Source organism: Ciconia boyciana, chromosome 1 (genome assembly GCF_034638445.1).
Source record: "Ciconia boyciana chromosome 1, ASM3463844v1, whole genome shotgun sequence".
Classification (NCBI taxonomy): Eukaryota; Metazoa; Chordata; class Aves; order Ciconiiformes; family Ciconiidae; genus Ciconia; species Ciconia boyciana.
The window spans coordinates 44792502-44810628 of NC_132934.1; the positions used below are offsets into that span (position 1 = coordinate 44792502).

The following is an 18127-nucleotide window of genomic DNA, read 5'->3' on the forward strand; positions in this document are numbered from 1 at the left end:
CCTGTGGCTGCACCGCATTGCAGCGTGGCACATTTGGCCACCTCTGTTTAGGCTTCTGCCAACATGACAGAGACAAAAAGGTGCGTGTCCCTTTCTGGAGGAGCTGCTGCGCTACACAGGTGGGTAAAGCCACAAGATGCCCATAAAAGAATGGTAAAGTGCCAGCTGTGAGAGTTAAGCCACTTCCAGGATCACCCAGATCGAGTATGAGTCAGTGTAATTATTATTTTTCATAATCACTTCATTTGAAAAGAAATTAATACCTCCTCTGAGCAGTATTACAAGCCAGCAGCAAGGCATAATTCATACTGTTGGTAGCCTTGGACAATTTTTCTCTGTTCAGGAGTTCGGGTGCAGTGGGGCCCTGAACTCTGACTGCTGACCAGTTTTGTTCTGATGCATCTCCTGTCTTTCTCCATGTCAACTGTTCATTTTCTGACGTGGTGCTGCCTTTCCAAGTCTGGCAGCGTGGCATACTTCCTCCTCGCTACCTGCTTTTCTTTGTGTAGATTTCCTGTCTCCTGTCATATGGATGTTTTTGGCATTAATTGGTGCCCTCACTCTTGCCTATAAACCTCAAGGTTAAGTCAGCTAGCAGGGGTAGGAACCATCTCATACGGAACCCGCTTCTGTATGATAAGGTGTCCTGGTTTCAGCTGAGATAGAGTTAATTTTCTTTATAGTGGCTGGTATGGGGCTATGTTTTGGATTTGTGCTGAAAACAGTGTTGATAAAACAGAGATGTTTTAGTTGTTGCTGCACCAGTCGAGGACTTTTCAGCTTCCCCTGCTCTGCCAGGTGCAGAAGAAGCTGGGAGGGGACACAGCCAGGAGAGTTGATCCAAACTGACCAAAGGGCTATTCCATACCATATGGTGTCATGCTCAGTATATAAAGCTGGGGAAGAAGAAGGAAGCGGGGGACATTTGGAGTGATGGTGTTTGTCTTCCCAAGTCACCGTTACGCGTGATGGAGCCCTGCTTTCCTGGAGATGGCTGAACACTTGCCTGCCCATGGGAAGGAGTGAATGAATTCCTTGCTTTGCTTTGCTGGCATGCGCAGCTTTTGCTTTACCTATTAAACTGTCTTTACCTCACCCCTTGAGTTTTCTTACTTTTGCTCTTCTGATTCTCTCCCCCATCCCACCAGGGGGGAGTGAGTGAGTGGCTGCGTGGTGCTTAGCTGCTGGCTGGGGCTAAACCACGACATAAAGGTTAAGGAAATAATTAAAATTTCTCCCTTGGCACACATCTCCTAAAGCGGGGATCTTCTGCTCCCCCAAAGCATGCTTTTCTTCTCTTCTGTAAGATGACATGTAAATAGTTACTCATTCTAAAAAAGAAATGAGACAACGCTTGTTCGATTGACAACACATTTGCTCTTAAAAGACTACCAAATGGGCAGTGGCCAGGTAAGAGAAATACCCACTGGTTTAATGTTCATCTGAGCACAAACCAAAGTTTAGCATGGAAGGAATCTCTAAAGGAGAGAACCACTGAGACTCACATTTTGTACTTAAAGGCACCAACCTAGAGAGTGTGAATTAGAACTGTTCTTTTTGGAACCTGGCATGGAAATAGCAAAAGTTTGAGATCGGTATGTAGAAGGAATTGGGGAGGTCCAGAGGGAATTGTTCATGATGAGGGAGAGGGGGTGGGAAAAAAAAGAAGTTCTAGCTCCCGAGTCTTCTAGGTAAGAACAGCTACGTTTGGAACCATGAAGTCAGGCAATCCTTGCACAGCCACGCTGCCTCCACCCTCCCTGCGCTCTGCTGCCCGGGTGCCTTCCCACCTGCCGTCACTCCTCCTCTCTGGGTTATGGCTTCCTTCACAGCGGGGGCTGGTTCTGGGCATGCCTTTTGCCTCTTAGCTCTCCAGCACCAGCTACTTCCATGCCTCCATATGTATTTAAAGTCAATTTGGGGACATAAAGATCCCCTTCTGCACTGGGACAAGTCCCCTGAAAATCTACGTTGCTGTTTTGAAGCTTAAATACCATTTAAGCCATTAGTCGCTTAAGGAAGCTTGCCAGAGTCAGCAGCCAGCAATCATATATTTCTCGTATGCAAACTGTCTCCTAAATAATAGAATAGGCCTCCACTACCCATGTTGTCTCTGTGGTAGCTGGATTTTCTGGGGATGTGTTTGCTCTGCAACACGATCAGTACAATAAGACGGTGACACAAGTTTAGCAATTGCTTTGTGAGATTCGGTTAATATCACGTAAAAAATGGTTCTCAGATTCTGCACACAGACAGGTTTATGTAAAATATATAAACATTTGTCCAAGTTGTTACAGATTGCATAAATATGGCATTTTTACTGTTGCATTTACAGATGTGCATGTACAATGATGTGCAAATAATCACAATTTGATTACAATCTTTGAAAGGTACTTGAACTTTGCATCCAAGTAACGCAATGAATGAAAAATGCCCACCGAAGAATTTAAATAGCAAACTTATAACATGGTTTAAATTCATAACAAATTTCAATGTCTTCTCAGTAAAACTTTCACACATTTAAAATAGTTTGTATTCATTTTATTTGTATATGTCAAAATACAATTTTTTTTTTCCAAAATAGTGGGTTTTGCAACTAGTTTCATGCAGATACAAGGTCTGCTCAGTACTACCAATAAAATCAATATAGCACAGTAGCCATTCATTTTTCAGATATAAAGAATAAATAACCTAAATATAAAACACTAAAATATTAGAAACATGTATTTAATCATTCACAGGCACCCAAACTTTACCAAATATAATCCAGAATATGCCTAACTGTCTTCTAACAGAACTCAATACGTTGCAGCCATTCAATTCTTTATTTTATGTTAGCATAAGACAATGGAAGTCCCTATGGTTCAGACCCACCTCTCATACAGATCAATTACAATAAGATATCTCAAACTATCTGTGTACCTTTAAAATCAAGGATCCTGAGCTTGGTAGTAAGAGCATAACCTTACATCTTCAAAAAACCAATCAACAGAGAGAGGACATCATGTCTTCCTTACCAAAACGTATCCCACCCCCGTAAAACTAACCCCCACCCCCCGAGTAGGCAGTAGAACACAATGACCTTTTTAAATGAAGGGGTACAAATTCACATTTAATATAGTATACAATATAATCAATAATACAATAGCTACTACAAGCTTTACAATGTACAGTTTGTTTTAATGGCTGATCTGTTCAGTGGTTTTAGGCAATAAACTATGTGCCAATAGGATGTCGTATTTTGAATGGTTTAGTGAAAATATAAAAGCTGTTTCTAACAAAAGCGATCTTCACTTAAGTACGTTTTTTGTTTTTAAAGGCCACTGAAATGTATAAAATGGTCTGACATGATGGTGTTATCAAATTGGATGCCTTCTCACATGGCAACAACAGTGCATATAAACATTAATGTGAGTGTAATGGGTTATGTTTTTCAAATGATTTAGTACATTACTTTGGCTAGCACAACAGTTTTGGACAGCACTCAGATAAATACAGGTATGTGAAATGTAGTGAAGCAGTTATATTTATGCAATTTTTTATTATGGTGAACACTATCAAATGAAAAAAAATGGGAGGAAAAGATAATAAAGTATTTTATATAGTTTAGACCTTTTGTAAAGATAGGGCTCCATACAATGTACAATGTCTAAATTCTTTATACCATAAAAATTAATGAACTTTGTTAAACACACTATTCTGGAGTAGCCTAATTTGCATTAACAGACATTTGCAATAGGGAAATATATTCAAGCATGCCACGTGGTGGTCTGAAAAATCAAACCAGTACACATTTATATATACAGCATCACTCAGTACCTGCTCAAATGAATGTGATGATTACAGGATCTAACATCTTTCACTACAAACGTCTTTTTTTTTTTCTTTAAAGTGACCAATAAAGGCAGAAAACAGGACTCTTAAAATATTTCTAGTTTCAACTGACTTTTAAAGCATTTTGTATAGGAAATAAATGCATATTGCACAAACAGTGAAAGCAAATGTTCCACCAAACATCTCTGTTCCAGGTGGCTGGACAATACAACTCTAGGTAGCTACACAAATATGTAATTTAAAAGGGCGTGTGGTCTCTGCAAATGGTAAAGCTGTGAAAACACTGTACAAGAAAATCTGGTACATGAATAATTAGAAGGGAAAAAAAAATCCAAACTTAAGATTTAAAGAAAAACTGAGTATAGAAAAAAACTGGGAATTGTGGCACAACAAAAACATTATTGAGTAACTGTCTTCTGTGAGAGCTGAAAGCTTTTGATGATGTAAAAGTGTTTATGTACAACTAAGGCTTACTGGTTAAATATCTGAGGCGTATCTGGCCTTGAACACTTTCCTTATTATGCTGTAGCTGTAAACAAGGTTTCTCAGTCATTTTATCTTCTCAGCAGCTGCATTTTAACAGAAACAATGATCTTGATACAAAAAAACACACAGGTAAGAGGGCGTTTGGCAGGATATCTGAAAATGACAGTCTCCAAGGGATCTTCTCACACTTCCAGTGACTGCCATACGATGGTCCACTGGAGTTACTAGTGATGTGCAATACCGTTATCTGCTGCTGTAGTAAACCCTTTATTTGGAAAGTTTGCTTATAACTCTGATCAAGGCCCCATTTTCATCTTTTAGCCTCTGGTTGTCTGCCTTCAGGTCTGGTAGCATCTATGAAAAATGAAACACAATGGTTATTTGCTATTATGCCCCAAGTAAAAGCAGCAAGACTAGACAAGCACTGGGGATAAAAATCTTTATTCAGCTTAAGCATCTTGGCAGTTCTCCCCCTTCATATCAGCAGTTCAGAAAAATCTCACCATTTAGCATGATACAGTTAAGAGTTATAGATTAGGAGTTTTCATTTGCTTGGATTAGATGCACTAAATCTCGGTGGTGCAGATGACAAGCCTCTAACGACAGCATTTATAGTAGTGTGAGGAAAGTAATTAAATGCTTCAAATTTCAGTGCAAAATAAAAAAATGTTAATTACCAACAATTTAAAGAGGCTTGTCTATACTACACTTGCACAGTTTCAAAAAAACATGCTGTGGCTAAGCATATCTACCACTGTGCTCTTGGATGATTTCATCCTGATCAGATACAGTGTGATTCAGCTTGTTAGCTCATAGCATTAATCTTCTAACCACTTCCAAACTCGTGTTGAAGCACACATCCTATAATTCAAGATCGTATCCCTGAATAGCTTGGTTCACACAAGATCAGATCATTGAAAGAGATCACTGCAACAACAGGCTGCATACTCAGGCATACAAGTTAGGAGATGGCAAGTTAAGGTTGCCACAGGAGATGGGTGACACACAAGCACAAAAGCTGGAAGGCAGAAGCCAAGTGAGGTGAGAGTTGGACAGGATCAGACAGGAAAGGAGGACAAGTCAGTGCACAGAGGTTTGTACTGGGAGAATGTAACTTGTCAGAGAAACCAGAAGTAATCTCAGCAGTCCTCCGTATCAGTGTGTGAATGTAGATAACAAACCACTTACAATACTCATGGCTAAATTACGTGTACGGTTTGTAGCAGGAGGTTTACGCAGGAGGTAACAGCCTACTCCTGCAGGGTGGTTATTCAGTAACCTCAGGTGCAAGCGCATGCAAGAGGTCTAAATCCAGCTGGTGACCTACGTAACAACTGCTACATAATTCTTCATGACGAAATTTCCTTGCCACTAGTTTTGTTTTCATTTTATTCAGGCAAAATTATACCTTCAACCCCGTATATTCAGAAAATGATAATGGAACAGAAAGAACTGAGAAGTTTAAAAAGGCAGGGTTGATTAACTGTGCATTACACTAGAGGCTTCATTTACCCATTTCCTCCAAAGAAGTCCTGTCCACACTTGGCTCACCAAACAGCAGACCCTCTCACAGAGTGAAACATGATGGTGCACTGAAGATGACTGAGGTTACAGGACCTCTAGTTTATTTACCTGCCACTATCAGAGCACATGAAATGAAGACGACAGGAGATCATAAGAAGAAAGGAAAAAGGTGGTCTCCACAGTTAGAGTAAGTAAAAATAATTCTGCTAACCTGGATTCCAACTCTGCTCCATGGTGGAGCAAGCCACCTAAAGCAAGCTCTTTACAGAATCAGAGGGAAGCTTCCATTATAGTCAAGTGAGAGCTGTGCTCTGAACAGAAAGTGCCGTAAAATGCTGATTACTTTCAAAAAACAGGTCAAGGTGTTTGAAATTGGGCAACACAAGTAATCATTCGGCAATTTTCAAGTATTATCTGTGTTAAGTTTTCTAAGCTGTAAAAAACAACCACTGTTGTCTGAGACACACGTGCGAGGGGTCATACCCAGATAACAGGCGCGTGTACCATGCATTTGTGCATGCACCTGTAATGTTAGGATAAACCTGGGGTTGTTCTATGACGTGTATCTGCAAACAATGAAACAGCCATTTGTTCAGGCAAAGCAACTAACACTTTTCCTTCCTCCTTTTTGTTCTGTTATGGACTTCATACCAAAGATCCTGGGTGAAACCACAACAGCCTTCATATCTAGCCATGCACAAGGAAGCAAGGCAGTTTGGTTTGGTTCTTGTTAACTGCGTATCTCAACAAGTGTTGTCATGTATGCCTTCCAATGAAACCACAAAGTAACTCCAGGAACGTCATAGTCCTCTTTCAACTCATTGACTAGGGACCTGCACCCAATAATGCTTAATTACATACAGGCAGACCCAGAGAGTGGTATATTTTCTGGTGAACTATTTTAACAAAAAAGTCGCTGTTCAAATTTAGAGCTTTAACATAATCCAGTACCATTATATGTCTGCAAATCTCTGTAGATTTTAATCCTGATTAATAGGTAGAATAGGTATTAAGGAAGTATTTTCTCTTTTGTTGTGAGTCTGCTAAAGAATAGGGGAAGACTGGTAGGAGATAAAAGCAGTTATGAGTAATAGGAGATTGATCAGGAAGGATAAGCTCAAGTAACCTAAAATGCTTCTCATCTATACTAATCTCCACATACTTTAAACCTAGCCAAAGACATTTATACAATTTTCTTGGAGCAGTGCATTCCTGTGGTACTCAAACTCCTCATGAGGTGACACCACACACCTTTAATGTGCAGAGGCAGGAAAAAAAAGCTATGCAGCAAATTCAGTAAAATTACAGTTACATACTGTACCTAACACTTGCAATTCCAATTCGCTTCTCACTAAAATTGCAAAGTATCTTCCTGTGATCAGATTCTTGCATAAGATTACAAATGCACTATTTTGCCTACCTGCATCATATGACTAGCTAGTAACTTTGCAGTGCTGTAGTTGAGCAAGTAGTTATTCAATCATCACCTGACATATGTGGAGCCAACTCAGATCTGTACAGTAATAATAATGTTTGTGTTTGCTGGAGGATTTAACAGTTTTTACATACAAAACAGCTCTGTTCGCTCAGATTACAAAAAGCTCATGAACTGTTAAGGTACCTGTTCAGATTAATCAGGCACATTGCTATGGTTAAGCTACCATCATAATGTCAAGCCTCCCTGCTGTGTTTCCATTGCTTTTCTTTTGCTAGCCCAGCTCCTCAAGCTCCACAATGATCTGCTGTTGAAAACTCCCCCTACAAAAAGGAATACTGAATAGTTTTCTGTGGGTTAACACCCTGAACTGGCTTACTGTGGTTAAAGGAATGCCAGTGCTAGCAAAAAAAGATGGTATGGACGTGTGGCTGTGGACAGCAGTCATTAGATTAGCTCAGCTGTGTTGAAAAACCACACTGTTAGCTGAAGCTGATGTAAGATGGGCTGCCCTAAAGGGACAGCTCTCCCTTCACATGCAGCAGTGTGCTCCTGCTGCTTTCTGCGTGTTAGTTTAGTGCTTCAACAACGCTGGGGTGAGATGGATCAAGTAATATAATGAATAAAGGAATTTGTTTTCAGCCAGGTCAGTGAGCTGACTTGACTCACCCAGCAAGGGTTAACACAAGGGAATGTTGAGGAATGTAGGGCCTGGACCACGAACAACCTTTCTATCCACATCCTATTGTTAGATCAACTCCAGGAAGACATGAAGCCAAAGGATAAACCTCTTTATTTCATGTCTCTTAGTGGGCAAAACCTGAGATCGGATTCTGTGAGCAGAATGAAAAAATGTACGCTTATTGCCTTGCTTCCAAGCAGGAAGGGGGGCAGGCGAGGGGAAGCAGTTTAGCAAGAGTCACTGGGCAGAAGGAAATTTTTTTTTTTCACCTATAGATCTCAAAAGCTCCCTGAAACCTCTGCCTTATACAGTTGTTATAAAAGAGGAGAAAAAAAGACATATAGATTTGGTGTGGAATTAAACCACATTTTATTCCTCATATAAGTTTTGAATCTTCAGTGGGTTTCTGACGCAGCCCTGCAATAACACTAAGGACAACAAACTGGTATTTTTTTCCAAGATGAAACTCAAAACAGTTCATACCTTTAACAGAAGGGGACTGAACCAGATGACCTAGTAAGTATGAACCAATCTGACACACTAGGCAGGTTTTCTTGTGTCTGTGTTTGTACAGTCCTTGCATGATAGGATTCTGGTCCACACCTGCAATGCCTACATATATAGCAATTTAAATCAATAACCTTAACTCAGTGCTAAAACTGGGTATGTTAAGGTGTCTAGGTAAAAATAAGGATTGGCCAGAACCACATGGGATGTTAATATGTGAAAATATTAGTCAACTTGAAACTCCGATACATATACTTTGGTCCCCTCTAAACACTAAAATACACAAATGTAAGAAATAAAGTTGCTAATGCAACCGTTCAGGAATGCACAGTACCGAAACCACTTCTCAACCATTCTTTAATTGAGACTAGATTTGTATCAATTCTATGCACTTCAATTATACTGCAGTAAGAAAGCTCGATTCTTAGTTTCAATTTATTAGAAAACTAGAGGCAGATCCATCTATTTGAGCATTTACTCAAACATCAAAACAAGGGAGTGACTTCAGCGTATCCTAGTGCAAACTCAAATCCTTTCAATTGTTGCCAAGGTTTCACCATGTCAAAGGTCTCCTGGATCATTGCCAATTTGTCTTCAAGTAAGGGAGGACAAGCTTCAGTGCTAGTAAGGACAATACCACACCATACCAACACACCTGCGACACCTGTAGTTGGTACACCGGACACCATGCTTTAGCCACACTTCCATAACCGAGCAGCAGTAAGTCAGTTTCTGACACACGAGTGTTAATAGTAAAATTCTACCCAAGCACAAACTGAATGTCAGCACCTGCCTGGCTACACAAAGGAGAAGGCAGAAATTACAAGTCCACAGAGCGCAGTTGCCTACAGGACCCTGACAGCTTGGCAACCACTCGGGTCAAGGCCCTATTCTCAGTCACCAGTCGCTCATTTATGTGTCTCAAAGATTGAATCTGCTTTATTTGTTGCAGGTTCTGCAGGAATCAAAGAAATAGGAGTGAAAATGAGAAAAAAAAACATGTATACTATGTTTAAAAGAACTAGAGATGAGCTGAATTGAAAGAAAACTTAGAAGAGACAGTCCTGTTTAAAGTAGATAAGTTGCTGTGAAAGGAAAGTATCAAACAAGTGGCACATTCTTGAAAAGCAATCTAAGAACCAGCAGTGATTCGTCACAGCTTTCCAAAACAGTTCAGGATACATTAACAATGAGAGCTATTCCTGGAATTCTTTACTTAACATCCTAATTGCACAAACTAAATCTCCTATTCAAAAGCCTGTAAATAATGACACATTTAACATATACTTTTACACAGCAGTGCAACAAATGATAGGAAGAGTATTTAATCTTTAATTCAAAACTTTCACTTGTTGCTTATTGAAAGTAAGCTTTTGAAAAAAGGCAATATATTTGCATTCTCTGTTTTTCTCGGAAGCCCAACCTTTCCTAACAGGAATTTACAGGTTGATGATAGAAGCTCACATCCTGTCTTCCACTCTTAGACACAATTATTTTCCTATACCATATTTTGCTTTCTACATATTTCACTTCTAAAGACCCCTCAAGGAACCACAGACATTGTGTCCTCCCTTACAGCAAACTATCTTGGCCTGAATCCAAGGGAGCTAGAGGCATCATGGTTGCCCTCTGCCTGCATCTGCCTGTCAGCTTCAATTATTTCAACAGAACTTCATGCACATATTTTAATGAAAAGTATCTGGTAGTTAATGCCGTTTCCAAGCACCAGAGGGAGCTCAAAAATGAGCTTGAAAGGAAACCTTTTATTAATCAATTACAAATATCAAATGTCAAAACAGTGGTTCTTTAAAATTTTGAAGTGCAAAAATGTTTTCTATTTCATCATGTTCCACTAGTTTTCTAGTCATACTTGAATTCTATCAGTTTGGTTGACCCTGTCCAATATTTTATCCAAGGACATAATACAAAACAAACCTGCCAAATTTCTCACCCTTCTTAATCTTATCAGAGGACTTAACATTGATAAACCAGGAAATGAGAAAAGTCATGCCATGACTGGATTAAAAAAAAAGCCAGAAATGTATTAAAAAAAGTATTTTCCTTCTGGGATTCAGTTTATATGTAGTTGAAAACAAATGGAAATCAGTGCATGTGGTAAATGGTACTTATTTGTCAACATCTGAAATCTATCCACTGCTTTTTGTTAACTAAAACCTGATTATTATTTACTCTATACAAATGAAAATTTTGATATTGGTAACGTGCTGTCTAATACGTAATTTAAAGAGCATGAGATAAAGGTTGAAGCAACGTTTAATGCTTAAATAGCTATGGAATTATATGCTACCATTATTTTTATGTTAACAAAATACAGAGTATCACATCAAAAACACAGATTGCAATTCCATCTTGATTAGATCAAGGTATGTGTCACTCCAACCATCTCTGAATTTTGTTTCTTATTAGACAATATGTTATAGAAGCATAAGTCTCAGCGCCTTCTTAGAAGTCCTACATGTATGACTGCTTATGCTGGTATAACAGCTTCGCTACAAGCTATATGACATGAGAGATTTTGAAATGCAGCTATAACTTAGTTATTTTCTAATGAAATTATAGAGACCAGTAATACTGCCAGACTACATGTTGCCCCAATATAGTCATACACTTTGTTATTAATAATTTCATGTGTAATAGTTTACTTACTTTCAGTTCCTCTTCCATTTCAGATATCCTTCTTTCTAGAGCTCTTCTTTCCTAAATCAAAAGATGTGTGTTAACACTGAACAATACAATTTTTTAAAAATTACTGCTTGTAAATACTGTGGTAACAGTGAAATACTTCCAGTTTCAAAGATCATACAACCAAAAGCATAGTGTGGACAGAAAACTTGTGATGGCAGTGATATATAGAAATTTTGTCAATATGGAATATCTGAGGAGGAAGAGATACAGAAATGTACAAGTCCGACAAAATATACCCCTTCCTTTACACAAATTTAGACAGGTTGTAAGTACTATTTGTTTGGATTTATTTTTCATGAGCTAGGCTTCCATAATAGCCTCATATACAAGAAATGCAGAAAATTATCAGAAAAAAACAACAGTAAAAGAAACAAGCACAAAGGCATAAGCTTTCATAGACGAGCAAACGTAGCTGAAACATCTGTCTCAGCTCAGTGGGATCTGTCCACACTATAAACTGCAACATAGTGTAGATACACCCAATTTACATTAAAGGAGTTCAGCTGAGTACCAAAGAAATATAGCTACGTAAGACCACCTGCTTCTTGAGCAAATGTTTCCTGAATATTTTCTGCATGTCTAGTATAGTTTTATTTTCTTATTTTTCTTTTTACCTGAGAAGCAGGAGAAATTATGCTTTGTAGAGAACCTCAGGTTGTTTTGATTATACTGATTACAGTACCCAAGCTAGCTTATTGAAAGTTAGCTTAGGGTTTTCTATACTATGCTGCAGTCTGCACTGCAGACACACTACCATATTTCTAAACGACATTATTTTGTTTAAACCTAATTTTCAACACATCTGACAGATGAATAGCTAATGCAATAGACTTCAGGGGTTTATAGCTTGATTGCTTGCTTTCCTGTGTCAGACAATGCACTGTGTCTCATTTAAAAGCAGCTGCGGTTATCAGTACTCTACATTCAGATTTTTCCAAAGTGTGAAAGGCAAAAGCAACAGATTATTGCGAAGTGGACATATGCATCTGCATACAACGGTGTTATGCAAACAGCAAGCAGCATTGACTGAGGTGTGTAAAACTTTGGTTAGATCATACCGCCCAGTAGATACTGACTCTTGCCGGTCACCTTTCAGATATAAATCATTTGAATTTAGTTTAATCATAGTGCAGTTATACCCCAACATTTTTCCATTTTAGCACACAACTGTAAAGGTTTATCAAAGTAATAGATTACTGCAGTTGTTAGTACTTAATGTACTTAACTCCTTTGAGTTAAGACTTTTCCCATAAGGATATTGACTGATAGTAATGGGCATAGTAAGTACCAGCGAGTTAACTGCAGTAAGTGACTAACAAAAACCCCACACCATCTTACATTATTTAGAATTGTATCAGTTACCTACTAGCTTTGTAGAATAACATATATTATCAGTGCTCTTATATTAAGCAATATTTGACAATTCCTGCGATTACCAAATGAATGATCAAATAAATCTCAAAATTTCAGATAGTTAAAAATCGTTAGTCCTTTTGATGCATTTGCTTAACTAGCATGTTGAGCTTGTCTACGAACAACTATTAGCCATAAAAGCCGATTAAATAAAATTCTTGTTTCATTAACTTTGTATACTTCACATTATATAAAAGAAACAAATGGACTGGCCTAGATATAAGATTTGTTGTAAAAAAGTATTGTTCTGATTAGATGAAGCTATGCTTCTCCTTTTCCTGAACTGCTTACTCTTTTATGAACTGGCTTGAAGAATGCCAACAAAAAACCACACTGCAGTTTCACGGGAAGATTTGCCAGTATTATTTGATTAGTCCCTGGACTCAAAGAAAGGGTTTGAAATTTATGCAGTCTAAAATTTTATTATATATTTCAACAACTCTAGAAGGTATGCCAAGGAACATTTGTAACCCTCAAAATGAAAAAAATACAGGCTAGTCTCGCAGCTTATAAAATACAATAGCTTATTTGTATTTATCAAAGCGACTAGGAACCACAGTCTTGGTGCAGTGAGACTGAGGTACAGGAATATAGACAGGTGAAAAATTGATCCCAGAGTTATAAAATGATTAAGAAGTAAACCCAGATGTATATAACTACATATATTTGTAAATTCAGTAATACCAAAAAATACACCTCTCCACAACCCAAATTCCCAGATGATTAATTCTAAATTTGGGGAAAACTGGTTAAAGGTACCTACAATGCTGAATTCTGATTCAGACTGAAACCTTGCAGTTTGAGTTTTATTATCACATCATATGAAATTCTGCAAAGGACGTTAAGTGTCCTTGTCAGAGTGACAGGTCGTTAATGAAACCCTTCTTTTTGCCTATGTATTGCTAGGACCTTGCATCTGTGATCCGATCCCTACCCCCATCCCCATGGAAATAGCCCCTTTCTGGTAAACAGTTCTCAAATGAACAATACTGACAGTGCATCACCAAATCACATCATGGAAAGCTGCTTCTGAAGGCTAAGTTCAAATAAAATTCAAAGCCAGTATTTCCTAAATTTTATTACTGTGCAATTCTAGTTTTAATAAATGTTCCCATCTTCTTTACTGAAAAGGTATGTTTCAGCTTGAAAATGTCATAGCTCAAAGATGCCTTCAGGTTTTTCTGTGCCAGCCTTCTATTTCTTCCAATTCATTCTCACCACTTTACTTTTCCCCTCCCCTTTTCTCTATGTAATTTATATAAACATCTTCAGTTTTATATTTTATTTTAGTGAAGTTATATACTTGGAAAAGTATACTCAGAAAAGTTTTACACATTAAAAAGGTCTCTTTAAAATTATTCTTTAAGATGCACAATCTGAACTGAATTTGGTAAGCTTATTTCTAGAGATCAGCTATTGATGACTAGCAGCTGAGAGTCCTGCTTCAGTCACTTTCAAAGTTAAAGTAATTCCAGATTTTAACAACAAGGGAAATACAATCACAAATAAATTCCTGTTTTAAATTCTTGCCTGAAAATGAGTTTAAAATCATAAAATACAAGGAACATCTCCTAAATCTTGTGTAAATCATGTTTCAGCCATACAGCATTATCACTAACTTTTATTTTTTTACCTGCTAGCTTTAGTACTAATACATTTAAGAAGAGTGACATTTCTGAAAGACATTTTGCTGTTGGACTAAATGTCTTTAAAGAAACAAAGGTGCAAAAATTTATAATATAGCCAATTATTTTAATGCAATGGCCTATTTTGGGAAAAAGTAAAGCAGTAATTTAAAACTGAAATAACGTCTAGCTATGCAGTACTGACTGCTTTGCAGTATGGAACCTATATAGTAATGGGTGCAGCTAAATCTGAATAAATGTCCACTTGTCGATGATAGCAAGAAAGAAACCAATTAAAGCTGCTGATGAAACTTTTCTACTGATGAAATCGCTGTATAAAGCAGGATGCAAAAAAATCAAGGAGAAATTGGTGCTAAAAGGCCATTGCAATTATCTGGAGAGATTATTAAGATAATGGAACTTCAGGAAATGCCTGAGAGCATTTCTACATCTCCATATATTTCTATAAAAAATCTACCAAGTGTTTGTTTATACACCAGACAGGTTACAGAACTAAAAATTGTTTTCTAAACCTCATATACTGGAAAGTAAACATAAAAGGCTAGTGAATGTGAAGTCTACCAGGGAGAAATAAATGTATACCATATCACTTATTACTGTCAAAGTCAGGGGAGGAGAAAGGAACATGTGGACAGGGTCATGAAGGAAGCCAGGACCACAGCAAAACCAATGTAGCTTGCTTTACATTGCTGCGGAACTAAACTTTTATAGGGACAGGTTTTAAACTAGCATGAAACTACAGCCTAAAATTATCATGTGTCCAACTTCTGAAATAATTCCTGTAGTCTATCTGACATATGGATTTATTACATGACTCTTTTCCCATTCAATTTAGGGTTGTCTCTGACCCTGATGCCTGTCTTCCCACACTGCTTACTTATTCTTCCCCCCCCCGCCCCAGTATCATATTCCCTCTGGAAAAAGTTATGGTACAAGGAAAGAGACAGATTATGATTACTTTTATATCATTAGCAGGTTTAAGGTCTCATGTCTGTGAGGTAGAAACAGCTACTTCATTACCAACAATAACTGGCAAAACACCACGCATGCCTCTGGAAAGCTCTGAGGAAATTAAAGTCTCTGAATGTTGGAAATGCATTAGAAGATGAGACACTCTGAACCTGCTTAACCCTCTGGAGTGCCAACATTGTTTTGGATGAGATGGAACAAGCGGCAGATCCCTGGAGGGCAGTGGGGTTTCGAACCTGTTTATCACGAGCCAACAGGCAACCTGAAGGCAATTCTTAAGAGTAATTCCATCTCACAGTGTCTCACATTCACTGCCACTTTGAAACCTAAAATCCCCAAATCTTCTAAAAAATGCAAGTTATAAGAAAGGCTTCTGTTCCCACTAAAATACATCCAAGCCAGAGGTTGCAAAACAAACTAAACCAAAGCCTGAATTGGACTACTTAAGAGATCTTTGGCAGAAACTCACCCTTTTCTCCATTTCCAAGAGTGATCTGTCAGCAAATCTTTCTTGTCTCTGAAACACAAAATTAATAAAGACATTGGTACTTGTTCTTAAAGAACATAAAACTAAGGAAAAACAATTCAATTGGACATTTTAGTGTTCTGTCCGAAGTATGTCTTCAAAAGCATTTTAAAGTGTGTTCAGGGAAGTAACACTGAAATAAAGAATAAAGAAGAATGAACTGGATTTATCATGCACTTCCTCTGTGACCATCCCTAAGTAATGTAATCACTACATAGCCTTTGGCAAATAGGAGTAACATAGTATTTCTATCTAAAAGCATTACAAAACAAATATCTGTTTAATGTACTTCACTGCTATTTACGGAGTACACATGGAAGACACGTACCTACACAGGTAAATTGTGGCAAATGTGATCTGAGAATAGGAAACAGTCTTTCTTCAGCAATTTAAGATGAATTTAACTTCTGTGTACATATTTGGTATTACTGTATGCAGCACTGTTATCTGACAGCAGTTATCTGTAACTGGAGTGTACTATTTGCTCTTCAGTTCTAAGATAAAGCCATCTAACCAGCCAGGAAGAACTGGCAGGTTATGCCAATCTGCCAGCAGGTTTATGAATTAATCAATCAATCCTGACTGACAGTTTGAATATAAGCTTAACAGTGTAGAAAGTGTTTATCCCTACCCTGCAAAGAAGTTACAGATACACGCTGGCAAGAATCATTACTACTTAAATAGGCAGGAGGCAGTCTCACACATTTTGCTCATGGCTGAAGACCAGAATCCTGTGCTCTTTTCTCTTTAGAAATAGAGAGGTACTCTTCTTCGCTCCCATCTTTGGATAAGAAACAAAGCTGATGCCTAGTAAAGAGCTGCCCATACCCTGGGCAGCTCTTCTAGTTTGCTATCTACCTTGTCAACTAAGTACAGGCTTTTTTTTTTTTTTTTTTTAATACAAACCTGAGTGGTCTTCTCCAACTGTAGCTTAAGATCTGTAAGTTCCATGTTGGTATCATGTAACTGTGCTTTCAGTTTTTCATTTTCAGCTAGAATCTGTTCATAAAGCTAAGAGAAAATATTAATTTAAAAACAGTGAGTAATAATTCAGTGAGATTAGCTGAAAAGAATTAAAAACCATGATTGAGCTGCATGTAAAATGAACAAGTACATTAGTAGTCTAAGAAGTAAAAATCAGTTACAGATTTTAAAGATGTTTAGAATTAGCAAGCACTTTAAAGAACTGTTACCAATTATTTCTAGAAACAAACAACTTTGCATAGGGAGCACATAACTTACACATATTAAAAAAATACTTGCCACCTTTTTTGCTTCAGACTTCACAGATTACACACCACAGTAAACTTTTTGACAAACTCCTCTCTTTTAAAGCAAGATCTAAACAAATTTTTACCTCATATGTATGTAAGCTAGCAAACATATAAAATAAAGGGCTTCACATAAGTATAAAGCAGTTTTAATGATAGAATCAACTAAAAAACCACTATGATAGTATTTGTCACAAAAAATGGATCTTGGCTCCTCTGGATTTCTCCCTTGCACTGAAGAGAAAAGTCCAAAAGCCAGAAGCTGTTTTGTAATGTGCATTTTTTTCCCCCCACGGTAGTGGTTGCTCTGCTCCTCAATTCAGCTGAGTTGCTTTAAGCAGCATTTGTGACGCAATGTGAGATTATTTCCAGACAGTTTATGAAATAAAGTTCTATGTTCACACCAAAATTATTGGATCAGATACCTTTTTAAAATCAGTGCTATCTTCTTTTTCTAGCCTACTGCAGTACGGTTTTCGATCTTCAAGGTAACTCTGTGACCCCGATCGCCCCTGTGCTGAATCGTAACGATCACCTGAAGACATGCTGAGGGATGCCATATCATATCTGTAAAAGAAAAGTTCTTATTTTTGTTTGTCTTTGCGTTCAAACTGAGACCACTCATTGTATCAAACCTTGTGAGTTTGCCATTACCCAGCTGAAAACAACCAGATGCAATTATGTATTTTAGTTAAGCCACTGTCTTCTAATTTGATGCAAATTTAATTTTTACATTCCCTCAGTACTTCAAGATTTTCTGTGTTAAAATGTTTTCAAATTGCTTAGTCTGCCAAGTAAGCACTTGTGTTGTACGCAGAGAAATCTTTTAAATTAAATTAAAATATTTAATTCAAGCAAATATTTATGTGTCTTAAAGGACTTCATATTAGCTTAGATACTTTAATTCTTCTTTATTTATAAAGAAGACCTATTTTTAAAAAATTTATTACTTTAATTGAACGGTTTAAAAAAAGTAATCTCTAAAATATCAGCCTAGATGAATTCTCCACGTTTTATTAGAGAAACCAAGCAGATTTCAAAACTATTTGTTGTGAATTCCAGGATTTCAACAGAAGCAGTTTATGAAACAATCTTCAGCAAAGCCTTTATCCTATTAATCAGTAAATT

The 18127-nt window shown here is 37.5% G+C and overlaps 1 protein-coding gene across 1 annotated transcript in view; it reads right to left on the reverse strand.

Annotated features, from left to right (window-relative positions):
- Window positions 1-2237: 2237 nt before the first annotated feature.
- The window catches only part of PPP1R12A (protein phosphatase 1 regulatory subunit 12A), a 124784-nt gene continuing 108894 nt past the window's right edge, over window positions 2238-18127 (reverse strand). Inside the window, exons 21-25 of the mRNA XM_072864354.1 lie at window positions 17425-17566; window positions 16635-16739; window positions 15672-15719; window positions 11136-11186; window positions 2238-4674 (exon numbers count right to left, since the gene is read on the reverse strand). Of these exons, the coding sequence (XP_072720455.1) occupies window positions 4588-4674; window positions 11136-11186; window positions 15672-15719; window positions 16635-16739; window positions 17425-17566 (433 nt within the window). The 3' untranslated portion in view covers window positions 2238-4587. The remainder of the gene's footprint in view (window positions 4675-11135; window positions 11187-15671; window positions 15720-16634; window positions 16740-17424; window positions 17567-18127) is intronic.